Source organism: Schistocerca nitens, chromosome 1, assembly GCF_023898315.1.
Source record: "Schistocerca nitens isolate TAMUIC-IGC-003100 chromosome 1, iqSchNite1.1, whole genome shotgun sequence".
In the NCBI taxonomy this organism is placed as follows: domain Eukaryota; kingdom Metazoa; phylum Arthropoda; class Insecta; order Orthoptera; family Acrididae; genus Schistocerca; species Schistocerca nitens.
The window spans coordinates 134,955,717-134,981,578 of NC_064614.1; the positions used below are offsets into that span (position 1 = coordinate 134,955,717).

Here is a 25,862-nt window from a genome sequence, read left to right on the forward strand (position 1 = left end):
TTTTTGAAAATGCTGTAAGCAAGGATACTGGCCAATAATTATTGACATCCGTGGTGTACCCCTTTTCGTAGAGAGGCCTGACAGTGGCATATTTTAACATGTCTTGGTTAAATGAACAACAATGCACCAATTCAACAGTGGAATAAGTGTAACAGAAATAGGCTGCGTGTTAAAACAATTAATGACAACATCTGTTCAATTTATTTGAGAAATAGTGTCACATGTACCGTATTATTCTGCAAGAAATGTGAACTGTGTGTTTAGGTTTTTACTGCTCATAGATGTTCAACAGCAAACTATTGAAGCAGTATGTTGATGTTTGCCTGCAACCTATTTGTGGGGCTTATTAACATTTACCACTAGTGAACTGGCCATATAATTGTGTAATATTGGAGGGTTGTGAACAGTGAAAGTAAGGAACTGTGAAACGCAATTGTGCAACTGTCGGCTACATCATTTACAGTAGTCAGTGTTGAACTTCCACCCCCCATTTTCCAGCCGGTATAACAATGCAGTATGTCGACACCAAGGACAATGAACGAAGAAATAAAGCAGGTGAATATCACAAACTGTGCTGAACAAGTTGATTGTGCTGCTGAGGCAAACAGCTGATACTCTTTTGGCAGAAAACATACATAAGTGGCTTATGGTCAGTACAAATGGTAAACTCCCTGGCTTTCATTTGTGTCCAGAAGTATTTAATAGCCTCATAATAGTCGGGAGTTCTCTATCATAAGCACACAATTTCCACTGTGCCATTACACAGTTGTTGTAAAGCTGCACCACTCACCTCGCATCAATCATTAACGCCAAAAGTGTATTCAGCTTGGTTTGCACAAGTAATGCAGTGTCCGCATTGCACTGTTTGGCTGCCTCAAAACTTGAGTGCCATCTTAAGAATTCTTGAAATTGAGCCTCATGTGGCAGGAATTGGCAACAGAAATTAAGCACGCCAAGGAAGCAATGCAATTCCTTTATGGTTCTTGGTCGTGTGATTTGCTAGATGGTTTCAGCTTTCTCAGGCAAAGGTAGTGAACATGATAATGAGATCTTATGACACAGGAAGTTAATCTGTCTCTGATCAAAAACACATTTGGTGGTTTTCAAAACCACACTGTACTGTTTTGATGTTCAAACATCACAGTTAGAGATTGCAATGCTGAAAAAACTAGAATAACATCAAGATATACAAAGCAGAAGGGGAGACCTTGTAATATGGAGTCTATAAAAGTTTGCCAAGTTTGTGTGGCGTTCTGGAGGCAGAATATAATGAAATGACTCTTGAATAGAGCAAATACACCGGTGGGCCATTGGTAGTTTTTATGTAATGCACTGTTTGTGACGTACCTCTTTCAGCATTCCAGGAGGTTGTGTCAGCGCTGGGAATTTCCACAGTAAGTCCATGTGCTCACCTCTTGTGGTTTGTAGCCATTTGCACTGATGTGTTTTATCGAAAAACTGAGCTGGTTAAGCTGGTGTTGCGGTCAACAAGCTGCACATTTGCCACATCTGGCAACAGTTGGTAGTATGCTAGAAAATCTGCCTTTATTATGGTTCGAACACATCTGCAATTGTAAAGTCCCATGCTAGGTCACACCACAGCCCAATCTCCAGTTCGCCCAATAGTGTACTGTATGCTGGTATGGTGGAATTATTCATTGCAGTCAGGCAGAAAGTGGTTGGTGGTTGCTTGATGTGTAACTGCATGTGCAGAAATACACAAAGGTGCAACCCAGTATCCACCACATGTTTTTGTCCTGACTTGCAGTCACTTATGAACAGGTGCTGTGACATAGTTTGGGAATCAGTTAACATGCCTATGTCCAACTGCTGCTGGCATTTGGGTGGGCACAAGGTACAGTACATTTATACGTCTGGTCACCAAATCTTTTGTGGTACCAACAGACGGAGTGTTGGACTGTCCCAGACATTGAAAAGGTAGTTGACAAGCGGCTTCTTGATCTCTTGTAGTAACAGTCACTGTCTTTGCTGCAATCCCAATGAGTCAACAGTTCACCAGTCTGTTTCATCAACAAATCAACTTTGGCAGACAGAACATCACAATAAATGAGTATAAACACAGGTGTCACTGCAGTTACCAGCACAGGCATTATTGCATCAAATATCTTATTAGACAATTCAGCCACTGCGCCATGGCCACATCTGTCTGAGATACTATAATATCCTTCACTTGAAGGAGCAGGCGACTACTCCAAAATGCACACAGAAGACAGGTAAGGCATCTGTGTCAGCCTTCTTCTGTAAGCATCTCAAGTACTGCAACAGTCTCCCATTGCCAATGTCTTCTTGTGTCAAAACTTGCCTGATGCATTCCTCTTGTGATAAAGATGTCCTACGGATCACTGCCATCTTCAGTTCCAAATAAGAATCCATAGTAGACAGATAAGGGAACTGATATGACAATTAGCCTGTTACTAGGAACTGCTTATTATCAAAGTTCAGTCTAAGAATAAACACAATATTGTTGTGGAACACAGAGCCTCTGGTGGCTATTGCAAAAATATTTTGACAGCGCAACATAAATAAGCACTTGAACACTTGTGGCACCATGTACGACTGCACCACCCCTGGAGCTGGCTACAGATACTTTGATTGAAATACCATCATAGGCATTTTTAAGTAACCTAGTGAATTTTATGATCTGTCTAACTGCTGGTTTGACAAAAGTTATATTGTTGATGGAGTATTCATAGCATGTCTAAGTAAATGTAATTGATATGATAGTGATGCTATGTATACATCTACACCTACATCCATACTCTGCAAACACCGTGAAGTGCATGGCAGAGGATACATCCCACTGTACAAGTTGTTAGGGTTTTTTCCCATTCTATTAACATATTGAACATGAGAAGAATGATTGTTTGAATGCCTCTGTGTGTGCAGTTATTATTCTAATCTTATCCTCACAATCCCTATGTGAGCTAAACATAGGCAATTGTAGTATATTCCTACAGTCATCATTTAATGCCACTTCTTGAAACTTTGCTAATAGAATTTCTCGGGATAGTTTTCTTCTATATTCAAGTGTCTTCCAATTCAGTTCCTTCAGTGTATCTGCGACACTCTCCCATGGGTCAAACAAACCTGTGACCATTTGTGCTGACCTTCTCTGCATTCATTCAATATTCCCTGTTAGTCCTGTTTGGTACAGATCCCACACACTCTTCAGAAATATTCTATAATTGGTCACAAAGTGATTTTGTAAGCAATCACTTTTGTAGACTGATTGCACTTCCTCATAAGTCTAACAATAAACTGAAGTCTACCACCTGCATTACCCACAACTAAGTCTATGTGATCATTGCACTTCATATCCCCATAAATTCTTACATCAAGGTACTTGTATGAGTTGACTAATTTCAACTGTGACTCATTGATATTATAGTCATAGGAAAATACTTTTTTTTTTTTTTCATTTTGTGAAAAATTCTGTAAATTTAAAGTAAGTTGTCAATCTTTGCACCACTTTGAAATCTTATCAAGATCTGACTGAATATTTATGCAACTTCTTTCAGACAGCACTTGATTATAGATAACTGCATTTTCCACAAATAGTCTGAGGTTACTATTAATAATACTATGAGGTCATCAATATACAACTTGAACAGCAAGGTTCCCAACACACTTCCCTGCATCTGGCAATGACTTTCCATCCAAGATAACATGCTGTGTCCTCCCTATGAGTCACAAATTTCACTTGATACCCATTTGACCATACTTTTGACATTAAGGACAGGTGTGGTACTGAGTCAAATGCTTTTTGGAAATCAGGAACGTCTGCATCTACTTGACTGCCTTGATCTAAAGCTTTCAATGTATCATGTGAGAAAAGTGCAAGTTGGGTTTCATTTGATTGATGTTTTGGAATCAATACTGGTTGTCATGGAGGAGACCACTCTGTTTGAGACCCCTCATTATGTTTCAGCTCAGAATATGTTCTAAGATTCTTTTTTGAGGATACTGAACGGTAGTTTTGCGGATCACTTCTACTACTCTTCTTGTAGACAGATGTGACCTGTGCTCTTTTCCAAGAACTGGGCACAGCTTTTTGTTCAAGGGACCTATGATACACTGTAGTTAAATGGGGGAGGGGGGGGGAGGGGGGAGGGGGGGAGAGGGGGAGGGGGAGAGGGCGAGAGAGAGAGAGAGAGAGAGAGAGAGAGAGAGAGAGAGAGAGATGAAATCTGCTAGGAATTTCATTGCGCCCTGGAACTTTATTCAATTTTAACGATTTTAACTGTTTCTGAACACCACTGATACCAGTACTGAGTTCACCTATCTTTCCAGTGATACAAGTGTGTGTACCATCCCACCAGTTAGTGAATAGTTAAAAATGGTTTAAATACCTGTGAATATCTTGCCTTTGGTGTCCCTCGACGACTGCATACATGAGCTAAAATATACTTGTTCAATAAATACAGGATACCATAATGGATTTCACTACAATTATGTAGGCCACAACTGAAGTAAAGTAAGTACATAGATTTATTCACTTCAAAACCTGTATCATATGAGCTCATGATAATCCTTCGGTGTAATAAGACTCATTGTTACTACTACGGCTAACCGATGGTAGCACATACTACACTGGTGATATTCAATAGTCCAGATGCAGTGATTTGATAGAAATGCGTGTGTGAGGTCCATTGCATTGTTCAACACTAATACTCAACAAAGTACGAATATAAAGTCACATATCATTCTGCCTTTTGCGATATTAAATCAAACTGTTTAACACTCCGAAATAATCCATCACTTCACTGTTCTAATATGCTGTTTTAGACAATATCCAACACACAAGTTGCTATATTGTAAATCCAAACCTGAATGATGCACCAAGAACTTATCTCAATTGTACACAGAGATCTGTCCTCTAGTGGGTCCACCACTCAACTCTCCTAACAATACTCGAGTCCGAGTATTTATACTCTTCCCACAATGTACTATTGGTTATAATAACGCAAAACATAATTTATAATATGAAACAGTTTAATAATATTATCAAACACACTATAATATTCCATACTTTGCTAGAACAAGTTTAAGACATTTTCTAAACACATAAAAATCACATTAATATTGAAATGGCAGAAATAAGCATTCTAACAATGCTAAATGGTCAATTACCTATATTTTGTTAATTAGGCTCGAGATTTAATTCCTACCATTCACAGATGATGAGAACGAAATATATTATTCTTTTATCTAAACATTTTCCATATATTAATTTCATGAATCTGATTTTGATTGTTTATGGTACAAAGGGTATTGTAACTGCTATTGTTTGGTATTGTTATTATTCTACTAAAAGCCTTTTTCCTATAATCAAAAAGTAATTGAATTTAACTATAGCTGGAGATATAAGAGCATTGATCTAGTATTATATAATGCAGGGGTGGTAACTATAAGACTGGAATGTTACAGGTTCAATTGGGACACTATTCCTAGGCTTTCCTTTGTAGAGGAACGTTTGAAAACAGAGTTAACCATTCCTGTTTTTTGCTTTGCTATCCTCATTTTCAGTTCCGATTTCATTTGTTAGGAACTTGACATGCTTTGGTGCTATTAAAACCCTTCACATAGCACCAGAATATCTTTGAGTTTTGCGAAAGATCACTTGACAATATTCCGCTGCAGTAGTCACTGAAGACTTCACACATTGCCATTTTGACAGCCAAATGTGTTTCATTCAGCATTGCTCTATCTACAGTCCTATACTTTGTTTTACACCTATTAAGTGGTAGCCTCTATTTCTTTAGATGTTTCTTTACAATGGCTGTATACCACAGAGGGTCCCTCCCATTATGAAGTATACTACTGAATGCATATTTATCCAGTGCATGGTCAACTATTCTATTAAACTTGTGTTTACAGCTACTGTTCTGAATAATCCACTGAATTTAGTTTCAAATTTTTTCGGCTTAACACAATCTGCCTAGCATCTCTTGTCACCATGCAATTTAACAGCATTTGCTTTATCAGGTTTATCTGCTTCATGCTTTAAATGCACTAAATTATTTTTGCTTTGTTCTTGGAATATTCAATTGTTTCTAGCTTGTTTGATGACATGATGCAGAACAGAATGTGTTAAACAGAATACAATACATCCAGGAATTCAATCACACCATGGGATCAACAATAATCTCAGCTGTGATAACCAGACCTTTGGGGTTAGAACAGCTTGATTTTTTCAGCTTTTCTGTAATTCACACTTGTTTATATTGGGCTGAATTTACTAAGAGTGCTACAGCTGGAAAGCTCAAACCTTAAAATTTATAAATAAAATCGATTAAACAGGACTCCTAAAACAACAAGTAATTATATTACCACTTTGAAATCTGACTATAACTCCAATACCACTGTTTCCCTAATATCAGCGCTGTTTATCAAAGAATGCAGCAACAATTAAATATTACAAAATCTGATAATACTCTGAGCTCTATCTGAGCTCCATATTTTACGTTTCTTCTCTCTGATAATTTAGCACCCAGTGGCTAAGAAAATTGCTTTAAGATAAAGAACTGTTGTTAACATTTCCTTGTTTCTTTCAGTCTTATTACTTCATAATATCTTTTAGAGTAGATATTTTAGTAACATCTGCTATATTTTAAAATGATACTCAAATAATTACAATAAATTATTTAAACACAGCAAGGAAGACACTCTTAATTACTTACGTCATTTGGATAGCTTGAAGATAACATTAGTGGTGTCTGCCCATATCTGTCTTTGCAGTCAACAGGTACCCAATCTCCTTCCAACAGGTACTTCAGTATTTCCCATGACTTAGATATAGCAGCATGGTGAAGAACAGTTCTGCCATAAATGTCCAGTGAATCCATTGGAATACCTGAATCCTGGTAAAATTTGAATGTCTCCAAGTAACAGGAACGAGCTGCTACATGAAGTGCTGTCTCCCCCAGGACATTTCTGGCATGTACATTAGCACCAGCTGATACCAGGTACTCTATAACCTAAGAGGAAGGAGTATCTTTCAACTTAATACTGAAATTATAAATTTATTTAGCTCTTAAACTAAAATATGCTGTAACAATAACATACATATAATATTCATATTACTAGAATGATAATTAATTACATTTCTCATAATATCAAATTCAAATGAATTATGTGCTACTGTTCCTTTCAAGCAAATTTGTGTTGAAAACCAAAAATCACATAAGAAAATACATATACTACTGTGGCAACCTTTCACCGCACAGCTGTCTTAGCAGCTGCATATGTCCCTAGTTCACAATGGCCGTCTGCCAATGCAGCGAGTTTCTATCTTTTGTGTGTTACTTCCATCCCAAGCTATTGATCCTGCCATCTGACAAATTCCTGCATATTTCACTCGCTGGCTACCGGTAGACAACAACAGCTCGGTCTGTAGTGAGACTTCCACCGACCTAGCCTCGACCAGTCTCCATACTCGCGGTGTCAGCATTAGTTCCTTCTCTGCACCCACACTGCTACAGACACACCACATGGTGACATGTACTGTGAAATTTTAAAAGACACATGTGCCACATCTTCTCTACACCTGCTATGCAGCTGGATGTGCAAATGGTGCTTCATGCTGCATCTTCTGCCAAAGACTATTAATTCCACACCTCACACTGGAATATTGTTGTGTTGGTGAAACTCAGGGACAAAACTGTTACCTTGATCAGCTTTCTCATTTTCTACTGTGCCACACCTCTTTTGGCACCAACCACGACGGCATGAGACTTTGTTCAGAACTTATGAATTTCAAGACTATTATGTGTTTTTCTTTGTAGTTGCCTAGTTGGTAATTAGATGTGTTCCTTCACCACATGTGAACATTGTTCTTTGTACTGTGCCTACCATTCCTTGCTCTGCTATTTCATAATCAGCTTATAAATTAGGTAAGGAAACATTCCTACACTGGTGACCTGGCAACAGACTCCATAGACTTAATTTGCTATTTTGACCTGGTGTTGGCTGCCTAGTTCTGTTAGCACTCGTTGTGACTTTTGTGCACATGCACACCCCACCAGCAACTTCTATTTTCTTGCTACAGTCACAAGAGTTTCGCAACATGAGCCACTTGTCTTGTATGTTTTGCCATCCATTGTGCAACCTGGCAGCAATGGCTTCCCTCTCCACCCCAACAGACACTTCACCATGTGCGGCTGCCATTCTGGTGCCACATGGCATCATCACCAAGCTCACCGTGCACCTTGCAGAACTGGAAGGCAGCAACGCCAACCTGCACGTGGCAATGCGACCACCGGCGACCCAGCCACCGACACCAGACTCCACAATGGCACCTGCATCAATCCCTGCTTCTGCTACCTCCACCACTGCCCTCCCTGCTTTGACATGCTGACACCTGTTGCCCTATAGAGCCGCCACCATTTTGTCAGGCTGTGCCACAGCTCACCTACCACTTTTCACTCTACGGGACATGCACCTGTGGTTTTGCTGGCAGACACCAGCTCCCCAGCAGCGGCATCACTCAGGACGCCACCAAGTTTGCTACATGATCAGCCAGCTTGAGTCAGCCTATGTGATGGAGGCCCACATAGTCATTTCGTTACCTCCAAACACCACCCGCAATGAGACACTCCAGCACCACCTCATGACAGAACTCACGTCGTCTGACCCTCGTTCCCCTTGAGCAGTGTGGGGACCAGAAACCCTCACAAGTCCTGCACCTTCTCTGAAACCTGTTGGAGCCATAAATGGTCTCTGACAGCTTCCTACACAACATCTGGCTAGCTCACCTCCCGGACCCGATACAGACAGCTGTGACGTCACACGCTGACCTCTCCTTCAGCAATGCTGCCAGCCTCACCATGTTCACAAGATGCTGGCCTCACTGCCCACAACTGTCATCGCCACGTGATAGAGCCACCACCATCCGGCATAGCCATCTGGCCGTCACTCCACCAGCCACCCCATTTTGAGCCACCCTTGCCACTTGACGCACCATTGATGATGTACCAGCTGCTCCAGTCCCACCAGCCCATAACCAGCGGCCAGTAACAGGGGGTATATGACATCCTCACCCATCTCAGCACCTATATGACAATGGTGCAAGCTACTGTGGCCTACATCAATTCCAATCGCCACTATCCGTGCAGCTCCAGCCACTGGCGGAACAACAACTACTGCTGCCACAGCTCTAGCCAACCTCTGCTGGTACAATGAGCATTTCGGCCCAGATGCTGTGAACTGCAGGGAGCCTGCTCCTGGCACCCAAATGGCAATGGTCGCTGCAATTATGCACACCCAGCTGTTGCTCATTTTCCCAGCATCTGTTCATCCATGACGTTTGGTCTGCTATGCCATTCCTGATCAACAGCTTCTCCAAGTTGTCAATTTCCTGTATCAGCTCATACAAGACCCTGGCACCATCTCAGCTATCATCCTGAAGGCAGCAAAGAACACCACCATCACCATCTATGGCATAGATCACCATGACCTTGATCTCGGCCTCCAACGGGACCTCCCCTGGACCTTCACAATCACTGACATCACTGACCCCATTATCGCTGCAGACTTCATTGGACACTACTGCCTGCTCGCTGACGTTGCATGCTGACACCTCATTGACAGTGACAGGGAGCTCAACAAAGTGCACCACTCATTTCGCTGTTCTTTTAGACGTGAAGCAGGCCGCGTGGAGTGTGTGGGGCGGCGGAGGAGTCGAAATATTTTGATGTTGGTTGTTAAATATATTACTGCTGCATTTATGTTTGCTTGCTGTCAGTTTCTAGCTTTAGAATGTTGTTATGCTGTCTTTCGCCGTTCTCAACACTGGCTCTCTATTTACTTTGTAGACCCCCAGAAAGCGATTTGACAAAACCTGAAGCCTGTAAATAGAGTTCCTAGTGCCCACTTCCTTGAGATTACAATTATAGCTGCAGCTTGTAGTTCTGTAGAGTCAGGAAGTTGTTCGGGATTTCTAATCAAAGACGACTTTCCAAAATAGTTGAGTATATTCTCAAAATCACAAATATACACACAAATATCCCTCCAACCTAACTAACAGAACAGTTCAGAGTCTATTGCGCCAATGCAACTATAAATGTCCGAAATAATTGTTGAAATGAATGCTCGCCATAATTTGATGAAATATCTCATCAAACGCCACGCTATATTAGTAGTAGAATGTCTGTCCCGCGACGGCACGTGAAAATACGACAATACGCACACTGAGGCTAGATAATGAAAATCATTCCCGAATTAACACTTTACTTGAAACGCTTTACTGGTTACGCGCATCTCGAGTAACAGAATACGGCACCCGAGGCTGTTAGTAGCACTGATACTGGCGCGGCGCGATTCCCGACACAGATGGCGTGTCATTCAGCGTCTGGAGAGAACTGGGGCCTTGGCTTCCTCGCACAGTGCTCTTATATATAAAGCCGGGGTGCGGACCGCTGAGAAAACGCTCGATCAAATCGGCTGTCTCGACTAGCCGCTGTGCTAGTAACGCACCACTTCAAGTTGCATAATAAATTTTAGCTTCTCTTGCTGAAGGCCGATGAAGCTCCTAATTTAACTGTGCATTCAGCACGCAGGGAAGTATTGATAATAAATTTTTGACGTGGCTAACTTTAATAACTTAGGCGAGAGAATTAATTTAGTTGCATTGCACGCAGCAGATGGGCTCTGAACTGTCCCTTTTGAGATCCGCTATCGCTATAATTTAACAGATATTTGAAAGAAACTTTTTACAGCTTCATCATCATAGCGGACCTCCAACCTATTAAAATCTAAACATCCTAGCATGATTTATAAGCTCACTTAATCTATCTTGCTTCCTCTAGTTTTGAGATGAAAACCACAAAATCATGAATTTACACTAATATCTTAAGTTGTGAAATCCAAAGTACTATTTTTATTAAATCATTATGAAAGCTGAATCTAAATACAAATTTTGCAGTCTCTAGCTCTTTTCTGTGCCGCCAATTATTTTTATAGAAAAACGTCCAAATAAAGGAAACGGCTGAAGTTATCAAGCTGATATTTAACACACATTAATTTATCATTATTCCAGACATACTAGGAAAGTTTTATGTCATTTGCTTGATTTTTAAGGTATTGCGCAACATCTATGGCGTCAGAGCTAGCAGACTGACTAACACACAATGGAAACTGATGTGAATTTGCTGCAGCGTGAGTAGGCTGCTTCCCTACATCACCCTCTACTTAAATTTTTTGTTTATGAATGTTGATGAATGAAAAAAAAAATTTAATTACAAAAAGGGAAGCAAGAGTACAATTTAAACTCCCTATGAAAAATCAAAATTGAATTGCAAACATATATAAATATTAAAAGAACTGCTTTTCTACCTTAATCATTTAAATTGCGGGCATTTTCACTGCCTCTTTAGAAATGTCATTACTCAAATTTTTAAGCAAAGTCAATGAAATATTTTGGCATACATATTGCCTTAGACTAACAAACACATAGAAATTGAAAATTTTTGAAAATTTTAGAACGTTCAAATACATTAAATACATTTTTACACACACAAATTCAAAAGGATAACATGATACATAAACAGATGATTATCTCTTAACAGTCTTTTATAAACCTGAAAGAAATTGCACAAATAATTTTTTACACACGTGGTTGTAGCCGCTTTGGCTGGCGTCCTACACTTCCATTCACAAAGGGTAGAGGAGGGAAGTTGCTATGGTGTGCGTCCTTCACGTTCTCTCTAAATTACAAGGGGAAAGGGGAGGGGTCACTATGAGTGGTGCCCAAGTCACTCCACGCTTTCATGCAGCTACCAGGCTGCCATTATCTGGTTTGTCCTGCAGAACAAACAAAAAGAGTGCCTCAGACTCTGTTCACTTAATATCTAAGGGTGGGTCACAATGAAATGGGGATATATACATCTTAGCCTTCAATATGTTGCTGGAACAAAGTTAACAGAATCTTTTTCAATAATACTCTCGAGGTTACTTAATTGTCATTAATCGGTAAACAAATGGCTCAAAACGCCGTTAGTCATGTACTAGAGAAAATTTATGCTCTAAAGGCATATCATCATAATTCATATTCAATCTGAATTTATTATTTCTGGGCCGGAACACTGAACCAATGCTCAGTACATTTCTGATACATTTGTCTTTTATTCACTTAACTGACTCATTTTTGATTACCTTATTCTTAGAGATAGTATGAGTATGATTAGTGGTTGTTTTCAGCTTCTTTATACATGTGAGTAACTTTTGGTAATAGTACAGGTGTGAGTGTTCAAAACACACTACGTTTAGTTGACTACTAAATTCACTTATTGGTCCTCTGCTGTTGTCAATTCCACATCTGCAATTAGGTACTTACTTACTTTGAAGTGTATTTATGCTGAGCTAAAATAATGTTTTACGTCTGTCATTATGTTTTTCAATTATATTGCTAGTGTATTACTTATTTGGCACTCACTCATTAACATTTAAAGCATAGGATAGCACATTCATTTCATATTTTTAGTGTACTGCAGCTGATCAGTTTGCTCACGTGGCAATCCATTTCCACTCAATTGGACGCTGAAACCACAGGTAGTCTCTCTCAGACCTACCACCAAAATGCATCAAATAATTACGGACGAGCGTAATGCTAATTTCCTTAAACCTATAGGACACCATGAGCTGCTCTGTCTCATCTAACATAAGGGTACCTATGGTCGCATTCACGCCTCCAACTCATAACCTCAATACGTGTAGGTGTATCCTTTCACACACTACACCAAAATAATGGCCAGCTCCAACCTTATAAATACTTCAGGGACGTGTCCTTCACGTCTCAACCACAAACACTGCTCAATTCTCCTACACTGCCTTTCCTTGCTACACCAGGTGAGTTTATTTTTACAACTTATCTGCATATTTTTCTTATAACACTAAGCAATCTCTTCCTTACTATTTCTTAGTTGGCTCTAATGCATACACTAGATTTCACTACCACTTCAGATCCTACTCGTACACGAATTCATATATCTTTTTAAATTACTGTTGGTGGACCATTTCCAATAAAACAACACTTTGTACTTATTATTTTACCAGGGTTCTATACATAATTTTTACTCAAACACATTTTATCTTAATTACGTCATACTTCTCTATTGTTTGTCACTATTAGGTTTGTCATATCAGGTATTTTGTTTTGCTAATCGGTAGATAGAATAGTTACATAATTCATGGCTTGATAGCCATAACAGAAAATTGTTTTAAAGAAGAGGTCGAAATTTTTGTAGATAGGAAAGATGAAGATTGAGTGAGACCTGAAAGGGAAAGAAGATCTCACACAGCTGGGACTGCACAGCTGCCACACTGTGTAGAGGTTACAGAACAACCTCCTCCCTACAGCCTTCATTAGTTTAATGCTGTTTTGATATTCATAACGGAAAATTTAATATGTTAGAAAGAAGAAGTCAAAATTTTTGTAGATAGGAAATGTGGTGTCACCGCTAGACACCACACTTGCTAGGTGGTAACTTAAATCGGCCGCGGTCCTTAGTACATGTCGGACCCGCGTGTCGCCACTGTGTAATCGCAAACCTAGCGCCACCACATGGCAGGTCACAAGACACGGACTAGACCTCGCCCCAGTTGTACGGACGACATAGCGTGCGACCAGACGTACGAAGCTTTCCTCTCATTTGCCGAGAGACAGATAGAATAGCCTTCAGCTTAGTCCATAGCTACTACCTAACAAGGCGCCATTTGTATCAGTGCTAATAGCGTACTAATATTCAAGAGAGATGTATTCCAACAAGAGAATAAAGATAAGTATTAAACGCATCTACGTACTTTTCCTCTTATTCATTAATAAGTCTCATGTTCCAGAACTTCAAGCCCGTCTGCGTTAGTTTAGCGTGCACCTAGCTACCTCATTGTGTCTATGCTGTATGAAATAGACACAACATTATTTGGCGCCGAGGAGTGGTGCCGCGCCCACGTTGCATAAATTGATTGTACTTTGCTCTGATTTGCTTGTGTCATGGCTTCGCCACAATCTCCAGATGTACTGTCCGAATTTTTTCGCTTGCAGAATCAGCAGACGCAGGCGTTACTGGAAGCCCTTGGACAGCTCGTCCAGGGTCAACGTGCGCTGCAAAACGATGTGGCAGCCGCCGCTTCTTCGCTACCGCTGCCACAAAACGCTGCTGCACCTCCCTTTCGGCCATACGTGGCGGCCGAAGAGACCTGGCAAGAGTGGTCTCGCCAGTTCAACTTTCACCTAGCAGCATACAGAATTCAAGGTAAAGAGCGGCAGCCGTTTTTGCTTTCTTGTGTCGGTGTGTCTACCTACCGTGTGATAGTGAAATTGTTTCCCCGACGCGACGTAGCAACTCTGTCCTACAAAGAAATTTTGTCTGCTTTGGATGCCTATTTCAAAGAAACAGTAAATGTAGTTGCAAAACGGTATACGTTCTTTCGTACAAAACGTACGGCCGGTCAGACTAATAGGGAGTGGGTTGCAACTTTGCAAGGACTTACTAGGGAGTGTGCATTTGAATGTGACTGTGGACTTCCTTATTCAGACACTATGGTGCGTGATGCAATAGCACAGAACGTTTCTGATGTTCGCATAAGGGAACAGATTTTGAAACTAGTTAATCCCTCCCTTCAACAAGTGATAGACATATTGGATAGGCAAGACACACTTGACTTTGCTCAGGCATCTTTTGAAACTTCGCCAGCAGTGTGTCACATTAACCGGCCCGCCGGCCGCGCTGCACGGGACGCTACACTGCCCTCGCGCCCGTCCGCACAGCAGCGGCAGCCTAGCTCGCAAACACGTGCGCCGCGTAAGCAAGCAACTGCAGTGAAATCATGCCCGCGGTGTGCAACTAGACATTCGCGTGAAAATTGCCCGTCACGCCAAGCTATTTGCTTTTACTGCCACAAGAAAGGACATGTTCAAAGTGTTTGCCAGAAAAAGCTTAGATCAGACAATCACGCAAATTCCAGGCCTTTTGCTTCGCGCCGGAATCGAACCCAGGACAATCAGGCTCGTGGACCTTCACCCATGGACATTCATGTAGTTCATTCCCAACCGTCCAGTGACACTTTAGCTATCAGTGACTGTGTTCGTCCCACAAACAGAGTGCGTCGACGTCGCCGCCAATCCCGTAAAGTCGCAAGTGCTTCTGTACCTGTATCAGTTCCAATTGCACGTGACAGTCGCTCTTGTCGTCAGCAGGACAATAAACTTTTTGTGGACTTAGACTTTGAAGGCAAAGTGATACCGTTCCAGCTCGATACCGGAGCTGCAGTTTCATTGCTCAATCACGCCACGTACAAACAGCTGGGCGCACCGCCATTGCGTGCCGCAAATGTTAAGTTAACTAGTTACTCAGGACAGCCGATCCCTGTGTTAGGACAGTGCAGCCTTCTTGCAACATACAAGGGACAAACGAAACTTGTGTCATTTTACGTTCTTCGTTCTTCTAGTGCAGTGAACTTGTTTGGTTTAGATTTGTTTCAATTGTTTAATTTGTCTATAGTAAATCAGGTCCTATCAGTGAATCAGACTGTGCCTTCCGCCAGTGTTTCTAGTCTTTGTGAAGAATTTGCAGACATTTTTGCACCGGGCCTTGGTTGCGCTAAGAACTATGCTGCACATTTGGAATTGAAAGACAACGCGCAACCGAAATTTTTCAGAGCGCGCAATGTTCCCCACGCATTGCGTGATGAGGTCGCAAGAACATTGCACGATTTAGAATCTCAAGGTGTAATTGAACGTGTGCAGGCTTCTCTCTGGGCCTCACCCTTAGTAATTTTGCCAAAACCTTCCGGAAAACTGAGACTTTGTGTGGACTTCAAGGCCACTGTGAATCCACAACTAGTGACTGCTACTTTTCCTTTGCCCCGCCCGGAAGATCTTTTTGACAAACTGTGCCCGGGAAAATATTTTTCCAAATTGGACCTAGCAGATGCGTACTTGCAGATACCTGTGGACGAAGAATCCCAGCGCGTCTTGGTGGTAAACACGCATCTTGGCTTGTATCGCTTCAAAAGACTGCCATTCGGGTGTGCATCCGCCCCTGCTTTGTTTCAGCAATATTTACAAACTGTTTGTGCGTCGGTCCCTACTGCTGCGAACTATCTGGACGATATTGTGATCTCCGGAAAGACAGAAGCCGAACATTTGCAACATCTCCGAACATTATTTCAGGTATTGCGTCAGAATGGTCTTCGCTTGTGGAAGGACAAATGTGTGTTTTTTGCTCGGGACTTACCCTACCTGGGGCATGTCATAAATGCCCAAGGTATACATCCGAGTCCAGAGCACCTCCGTGCCATACAGGATTTGCCTGCTCCGCAGAATTTAAAACAGCTACAGAGTGTGCTGGGTAAAATTAATTATTATGCAAAGTTTGTGCGCAATGCTTCTTCCATTTCAGCTCCGCTTCATCGCTTACGCCGTAAAGGTGTTCCGTTCGTCTGGACGACGGGATGCGAACGTGCCTTTCGCCAGTTGAAATCGGCGTTACTTTCACATACTTGCCTTACGCCATTCGATCCCCAGAAACCCCTTTTGTTGATGGTAGATGCATCGGATTTCGGGATCGGTGCTGTGCTTGCGCACAAAGATGGCTCGCATGATCGCCCTATTGCCTTTGCGTCCAAATTGCTCTCATCTGCGCAAAGAAATTATTCACAAATAGAGAAAGAAGCTTTAGCTCTCGTGTTTGGTGTTACCAAGTTCCATGACTTCTTGTATGGTCGTCACTTTACCATCATCACGGACCACAAACCTTTGACATCGCTTTTTCATCCGACCAAGCCTGTACCTCCACGTACAGCGCAGAAATTCATTCGCTGGTCGCTTTTTCTCTCGCAGTACCGCTACGATATCTTGTATCGGTCCACTGCTAAGCTCGGAAACGCTGATGCGTTGTCCCGTTTGCCTATTGCTGAGGATAAAGCATTCGATTCTTCCGAACTTGCTTGCATGTTCATTGATTCGGAAACCGATGACCTGGTCGAATCGTTTCCGATTGATTTTCGTCGAGTAGCTACAGCCACAGCTGCTGACCCTGTCCTTGCTACTGTTTTGCATTTTGTTGCTACGCAATGGCCCTTGTCAAAGTCACGGATCGAAGATCCTTTGGTTCGCCGTTTTTTTGTTCACAAGGAGAGACTTTTTGTACGACGTGGTGTTTTGTTGTTGCGTTCTGATAATGATCAATCCCGAGTCGTGGTCCCACGATCGTTACAGTCCTCTGTCTTAAAGCTTCTTCACCAAGGACATTGGGGTATAGTGCGTACGAAACAACTTGCTCGTCAGCACTGTACTTGGTTCGGAATCGATGCTGCGATTACGAATATGTGCTCCTCTTGCGTGGCGTGTGCCGAACAACAATCCGCACCGCCGCGGCAATTCTTTGCATGGCCGAAAGCCACTTCCCCTTGGCAACGCTTGCACATCGATTTTGCTGGTCCATTCTGGAATGCTCGATGGTTGGTTGTGGTCGATGCTTTCAGTAATTTTCCTTTTGTTGTCCGGATGTCTTCCACGACGTCTTCTGCCACAATCCAAGCCTTGTCTGCTATCTTTTGCATTGAAGGTCTTCCGCAGACTATTGTTTCCGACAATGGCCCACAATTCATGTCCGCAGAATTTCAGTCCTTCTGCGAGGCCAATGGTATTCAACATCTGACATCCGCGCCGTTTTCGCCTCAGTCAGACGGTGCCGCTGAACGCTTGGTCCGGACTTTCAAGTCCCAGATGTTGAAATTGAAAGAGTCGCATTCTCGGGAGGACGCATTATTGCTCTTTTTGTCTTCGTATCGCTCTCAGCCCCGCGATGGTCGCTCGCCAGCTGAGTTGCTCCATGGTCGTTCTCATCGCACCCTGATGTCTTTGCTGCATCCGCCGCATCAGGTTCCTGTGCAGCGGCAGACTCCTGCTTTTGCTCCTGGCGACGTTGTCTATTATCGCAACTATCGCGGTTCACAGCGTTGGCTCGCAGGGCGCATTCTTCGCTGCCTCAGCCGCGCGATGTATTTGGTCTTGGGGGCCTCTGGTGAGGTGCGTCGGCATCTCAATCAGCTGCGCCTCTGCCGTCGCCTGGGTTCTGCCGCTCCCCGTCTGCTTTCAGCGACGGAGCCGTCAGGTCAGCGCCCTGGGGACCCATCTACTGGCTCGCCTCATCCCCAGGTGTTACCGACGCTGCCTTCCATTTTGCCTCATGGCGTCGCGCCGCCGCCGCAGCCGGCGCCGGCGCCGCCCGCAGTGGACGCTTCGCTGCGGCCGCCACGCGCCTCCCTGGGTCACGCGCCGCCGCTCGCTTCCCGTGACCAGCCGTCCTCCGCCATGGACCTCTTGCCCGCTCCGGACCAGATGTCGTCTTCGCCCGTCGGGTGCTCCGACCACATGGAGGTCGACCCTTCGGCCCCTCCTGTCTCATTACGTGCGCATACACCTCATGTTGACGTGCACCCTGGACTAGGTTTGCAGGCGTTTCCTAGCTCCCCTCGGACCGAATGGCCGGGTGCGGGTGGCACAGCCTCGCCTGTTGTTGGGCTCCCCACCTCATCGCATACGTCAACATGGGGTCCTCCCCACGGCGGGCGGAAGCCTTATCTCACGACCGTTCGCCGATTTGCGGGGGAGGAATGTGGTGTCACCGCTAGACACCACACTTGCTAGGTGGTAACTTAAATCGGCCGCGGTCCTTAGTACATGTCGGACCCGCGTGTCGCCACTGTGTAATCGCAAACCTAGCGCCACCACATGGCAGGTCACAAGACACGGACTAGACCTCGCCCCAGTTGTACGGACGACATAGCGTGCGACCAGACGTACGAAGCTTTCCTCTCATTTGCCGAGAGACAGATAGAATAGCCTTCAGCTTAGTCCATAGCTACTACCTAGCAAGGCGCCATTTGTATCAGTGCTAATAGCGTACTAATATTCAAGAGAGATGTATTCCAACAAGAGAATAAAGATAAGTATTAAACGCATCTACGTACTTTTCCTCTTATTCATTAATAAGTCTCATGTTCCAGAACTTCAAGCCCGTCTGCGTTAGTTTAGCGTGCACCTAGCTACCTCATTGTGTCTATGCTGTATGAAATAGACACAACAGGAAAGATGAAGAATGAGTGAGACCTGAAAGGGAAAGAAGATCTCACACAGCTGGGACTGCACAGCTGCCACACTGTGTAGAGGTTACAGAACAACCTCCTCCCTACAGCCTTCATTAGTTGAATGCTGGCTTGATATTTATACCGGAAAATTTAATTTGTTGGAAAGAAGAAGTTGAAATTTTTTTTTTTTTTTTTTTTTTTTTTTTTTTTTTTTTTTTTTTTGTGGATAGGAAAAATGAAGAGTGAGTGAGACCTGAAAAGGAAAGAAGATCTCACACAGCTGGGACTGCACAGCTGCCACACTGTGTAGAGGTTACAGATCAACCTCCTCCCTACAGCATTCATTAGTTGAATGCTGTTTTGTTTATTATTGATTTGATAACTATAACGGATAATTTTAGTATTTGGAAAGAAAAAGCCGAAATTTTTGTGGACAGGAAAGATGAAGAATGAGTGAGACCTGAAATGGGAAAGAAGATCTCACACAGCTGGGACTGCACAGCTGCCACACTGTGTAGAAGTTAAAGAACAACCTCCTCCCTACAGCCTTCATTGGCTGCCTATGAACACGCTACGTCGATCTGAAAATACTTTATGATGCCTTTTTAGAACCTGTCTCAGTTCTTCCTTCCGATCGTCTGAAATTTTATCGATTTCCTGCAATTTAGCTTCTAATTTGTCTAAAATAATTGCTCCTTCTTCTTCTTCTGTGTTTAGCTTACTTGTACTAAGATTAACATCCTCGTCCCAATATCTCCTATTTTTCAGAACTCGTATAGGCAGCTCCCAAGTTTCATCATTAGTTACTTCATGTTTATCACTAAAAGGTACTATAATTACTCCGGTTATTGGCAAGACCATTTTTAACTGGCTTCTTTCAAAGTCAACAACACTCTGATATTTTGACAAGAAATCTATGCCAATTAAAACCTCAATACTGAGATTGTTTACAATTAAACATGGATGATCAATTAAGTTACCATTAATGTTAAAGGGCAGCAAAGCTTCTTGCTTTACCATTTTTGACACCTTGCCAGTAGCACCAATTATTCTTAGTCCTGATACCCTCATTACTGTAAGCTTGTCTTTACCAGGTAATGCATCAAAGAAGGACTGTGATATCGCACTCACCTCACTACCACTGTCTAAGAGACAACGTACATTGATACCCAACATATTCACTATTATTATAGGGTGGCTTATTCTAGGTTTTACAGGTGGTTTTTCAAATTCATCTAATAGTTCCTTTTGGATTCGTCTCCAACTAAAGTGATCAACATCTGTCTTCATTACATTTAGGTCACAGTGTGTAGGGGTTTCCTGAATTACATTTTCAGCTGCCTTTTCCAGTCGGTCTATTAATTTTAAATCGAAACACCGCACGACTTCATTACATTTAGTTTGCTGAACATAACCCAAATTACTGTAGTCTGAGCGATTCTGCGCCTCCAGACCGGGCATTACACTAGTTACGGCTAAACCACTTTTACTATTTTCGTCGGTTTCCTTCTCAAATGACCACTGGTCACAGCTACTGGGTTCATCGACCCTCAACAGCCTACCCTCTACATTCTCACTTATCTCCTGTCCTAAATCTATTAATACATTATCCACATCCTGCACAGGCACTTTAGATAAGAGCACATCATCCTCATCGTATATATAAGCGTGAATTTCTTCTGCTTCTTCACCTGACAATTCAATATTTTGTAGCTCTTCCCTATCCTTACACTGTTGCGCCTTCTCTTTCTCTTCCCACTTAGAAAGCGTCTCTAACAACGGTATCTATCAAATACTGTGAGTGATCTAATATTTCTGTTGTATCCTTAGGTGCTACCGACTCTTCATCCACATGTTCAGTTTGAGTATTTTGATCTGTCTTACCAATTCCCTTAACTACTGGCCTAGGAAAAGTAACCGCCTGGTGAGCGCCAGTATCCTCATAGACGGGAACTAGTTTTCCTGCCTCGGCCCACTACTGTTTCCTTTAGTTTCATTATAGTTTACTGGCATAGCCTTACTTTCCGTACTGTGGTTTACATGCATATTTCTGTTTGGAACAAAATTATTATCATTTGGATGCCATTGCTGATTCGGATAATTATTTCCCCAATTCCTACCTCTCCTTGGCTGGCGAACACCTACGGTTCTAATGTTTACACTGCCATTTTGCTCGTTCCTAAAATTATTATTATTGTTATTGGCATTCCTGTTATTACGTGCTTGCTCCTCATTGGCAGCAACACGTTCTACACGTTCCAAATATTCAATGAAACGATCAAGATTGTCTCTAGGGGCAGATATAATTCTAGTTTGCCAATACCATGGCAGTTTGGCTTCAAGACCTAGTATAATCATTTCTGGTTTTAGCTTTTCGTCCAAATGTGACAACCGTGAAATCCATGACCTAGCAAATTCTTTAATAGATTCTTTGCCTGCATTGAAGCGTTTCCCACTCCAAAATTCTCTTAACACCTCATTTTGCTTATGGCTAGACCAATACTCATTAATAAAAGCTGTTTTAAATTCCGCTAATGTTTTACACTTTAACATTACATCAGCTGACCAACGCATGGCATCACCTGCTAAATGACTTCTAATAAATGAGATTTTCTCTCATTCAGACCAAGTCGGTGGAATCACATCTTCAAAATCGTTCCAGAAATCTAGCGGATGGATATTTTTATCTGGATCGAACCGCAAGAACTGCCGACACCCGATAAAAGCGGCGTTTGCAGCTACAACTTGTTGTACACTACCATTACCAGAAGTTACTGAAGCTACTTTACGTTCAATGTTAGCAATGTTAGTACTTATATTTTCTACTTTCCTCTCAACATTATCTACTCTTTGCACAATATGAGTAGTGTCAGTTTTGACTGCATCTACGTCTGCTTGACATATGTTTATTTTTATATTAACGTCTTTAAATCTATCTGAGCACAGTTCAGATTCCGTCTCGATCTTTTCTGTTAACTTGTGCTCCAGCTTCGCATCTTCCATTTGGAAGTCTTTGCGAACCTCAGCAACTTCGGATTTAACTGTTTTATACATTTCCGAAAACTGTTGAGCAACCTTTTTCTTAATATCCTCATGGTTGCAATCTATTTTATTATTCAAACTGTCTAGATCTTCTTTCAACTTATTGCAACCAGCCTTGAAGGTATCGTCCATTACCTCCAAACGTTTATTAAAATTAGATTGGCTGGCCACAATCCTGTTATTTACCTCAATTATATCAGATTTTAACTCAGCTGACATTTTTGCATTACTGCTTTTGACCTCAGTTATTTCAGATTTTAAGTGAGCTGTCATTTGAGCATTACTGGCAGCTATTGCTTGTAATATAACATTTAAATCAACAGCCCCAGCATCCTTGGGTTGCTCAATAGCTGGTTTCTTTTCACACTCAGGTGACGAAAAACTAGCTCCAATACCAGAATCATCAAAACTAAATGAAACTTCTGATTGATCAGACATGTCTAACTTCTTTTGTTTAAATTCTACTATCTCTGATGACTGTTTCATTTTTAATTCACCAGAGAAACTATCCTCCAATAAATTTACAATTTCAATTTTCGGCTTTACTACAGGTGTCTCTATCACTGAATCATTGCCCCTTCCCACACTACTGTCAGGAGACAATATTTCATATTTTACTTGAACATTACTTCCATGCATATTTACAATTGAATCGTGGTCTGAATTTACATTTCCCTCAACATACATAGGTTCTAATTTAATTTTAAACTCGGTTTCTTTTGGCGGTTCCATCGCCGACAGTCTTTTAGTGCAGGTTAGTAAAATTTTTAACAACTTTTCACTTAACTTAGTTCCTTCTGCACGACGTTGTCGGCGCGGCGTAACAGGATTACTGACGCGACGTGACGCGTTGAACTGCAGACGGCACTCCGACGGCTGTGATGTGTTTGCGTGGCCCGTAACTGCAGGCTCGGCGACGGCTGCTGCGGCGGACTACGGCAGTGGGGTGAAACTGGCTTCTCGCGATGCCGGCAGCACCACTAGACTCAGTGCCAGCTCCGTCAATCCAGATGCGTTGTTAATCCAATTGCGTCGTCCACATGCACACGTAACACTTTCACTGTTCTATTACTCAGCTGCGTGTCGCATTTCACTCGCGAATCCGAATAGTTAAAAATCGCTTTCACTTAGTTGAGTTTCCCGGCCGATGCACCATATGTGGGGCGGCGGAGGAGTCGAAATATTTTGATGTTGGTTGTTAAATATATTACTGCTGCATTAATGTTTGCTTGCTGTCAGTTTCTAGCTTTAGAATGTTGTTATGCTGTCTTTCGCCGTTCTCAACACTGGCTCTCTATTTACTTTGTAGACCCCCAGAAAGCGATTTGACAAAACCTGAAGCCTGTAAATAGAGTTCCTAGTGCCCACTTCCTTGAGATTACAATTATAGCTGCAGCTTGTAGTTCTGTAGAGTCAGGAAGTTGTTCGGGATTTCTAATCAAAGACGACTTTCCAAAATAGTTGAGTATATTCTCAAAATCACAAATATACACACAAATATCCCTCCAACCTAACTAACAGAACAGTTCAGAGTCTATTGCGCCAATGCAACTATAAATGTCCGAAATAATTGTTGAAATGAATGCTCGCCATAATTTGATGAAATATCTCATCAAACGCCACGCTATATTAGTAGTAGAATGTCTGTCCCGCGACGGCACGTGAAAATACGACAATACGCACACTGAGGCTAGATAATGAAAATCATTCCCGAATTAACACTTTACTTGAAACGCTTTACTGGTTACGCGCATCTCGAGTAACAGAATACGGCACCCGAGGCTGTTAGTAGCACTGATACTGGCGCGGCGCGATTCCCGACACAGATGGCGTGTCATTCAGCGTCTGGAGAGAACTGGGGCCTTGGCTTCCTCGCACAGTGCTCTTATATATAAAGCCGGGGTGCGGACCGCTGAGAAAACGCTCGATCAAATCGGCTGTCTCGACTAGCCGCTGTGCTAGTAACGCACCACTTCAAGTTGCATAATAAATTTTAGCTTCTCTTGCTGAAGGCCGATGAAGCTCCTAATTTAACTGTGCATTCAGCACGCAGGGAAGTATTGATAATAAATTTTTGACGTGGCTAACTTTAATAACTTAGGCGAGAGAATTAATTTAGTTGCATTGCACGCAGCAGATGGGCTCTGAACTGTCCCTTTTGAGATCCGCTATCGCTATAATTTAACAGATATTTGAAAGAAACTTTTTACAGCTTCATCATCATAGCGGACCTCCAACCTATTAAAATCTAAACATCCTAGCATGATTTATAAGCTCACTTAATCTATCTTGCTTCCTCTAGTTTTGAGATGAAAACCACAAAATCATGAATTTACACTAATATCTTAAGTTGTGAAATCCAAAGTACTATTTTTATTAAATCATTATGAAAGCTGAATCTAAATACAAATTTTGCAGTCTCTAGCTCTTTTCTGTGCCGCCAATTATTTTTATAGAAAAACGTCCAAATAAAGGAAACGGCTGAAGTTATCAAGCTGATATTTAACACACATTAATTTATCATTATTCCAGACATACTAGGAAAGTTTTATGTCATTTGCTTGATTTTTAAGGTATTGCGCAACATCTATGGCGTCAGAGCTAGCAGACTGACTAACACACAATGGAAACTGATGTGAATTTGCTGCAGCGTGAGTAGGCTGCTTCCCTACAAGTGGCCACGTGGTTTGAGATGCCATGTCACGAATTGTGCAGCCTCTCCTGCCGGAGGTTTGAGGCCTCCCTCCCTCGTGCATGGGTATGTGTGTTGTTCTTAGCATAAGTTAGTTTCATCAAATAATCAGAAAACCTACAATCGACGGCAAAATTAATGAACTTGGTGATAAACTCACTGCCCTCTATGACAAACATGCACCTGTGCGCACAATCTGTGTAAGAAAATCTCCTACTCCATGGCTGACAGCTGAATTACGTCAAATGATGACTAATAAGGATGCTGCCCACAGGCGTTTCAAGGTAGATCCGAAACCCGAGCGTTTCGAAGAATATAGAAAGCTACGGAACAGAGTGAAACAATGCATTCGCAATGCTAAAATCAGGCACGCTTGCTCCCTTGTATGCAGTGATCTGATGCCCACGACTCTATGGAAGAATCTCCGTAGCTTGGGGGTCGGAAAGGCAAAATCGGAAATTACTTTTCATGTGTCAGCTAACGAATTAAATGAATTCTTCTCTGCACCTCCGAATACCAGCACGGCTGATAATTACCATCCACAAGAATCCCCAAACAGGATAACTAACAACGATACCTTCGATCTAAAACATGTAACAACAAATACGGCAAGAAAAGCAATAATGAGAATCTCTTCTGATGCAATAGGCAACGACAGTATCGGTATAACCATGATTAAGAATGTTGCCTATATCTTAGTACCTGTCTTAACTGACATATTTAATTTTTCCCTCGTGAACGGAATATACCCCACTGCATGGAAAAGAAGCATAATTTGACCCATCCCTAAGATCGAAAACCCGCAACTGCCTAGTGATTACCGACCAATTAGCATACTGCCTGCTGTTTCCAAAGCACTTGAATATATTGTTCATGACCAAATCACTGAACACTTGCATGAACTCAGCCTATATGACAAATTTCAATCCGGTTTCCGTAAACATCACAGCACAAACACTGCTCTAATTAAAGTAACTGATGACCTGAAATATGCCATCGACAATCGAAAGGCAACAAT

The 25,862-nt window shown here is 42.1% G+C and overlaps 1 protein-coding gene across 2 annotated transcripts in view; it reads right to left on the reverse strand.

Moving 5' to 3' along the window:
• LOC126243098 (serine/threonine-protein phosphatase 6 regulatory ankyrin repeat subunit B-like) overlaps positions 1–25,862 on the reverse strand; it is a 280,149-nt gene that overhangs the window by 216,437 nt on the left and 37,850 nt on the right. For both annotated transcript variants that reach the window (XM_049948139.1, XM_049948138.1), the window contains exon 4: positions 6,702–6,998. In XM_049948139.1, the coding sequence (XP_049804096.1) occupies positions 6,702–6,998 (297 nt within the window). The remainder of the gene's footprint in view (positions 1–6,701; positions 6,999–25,862) is intronic.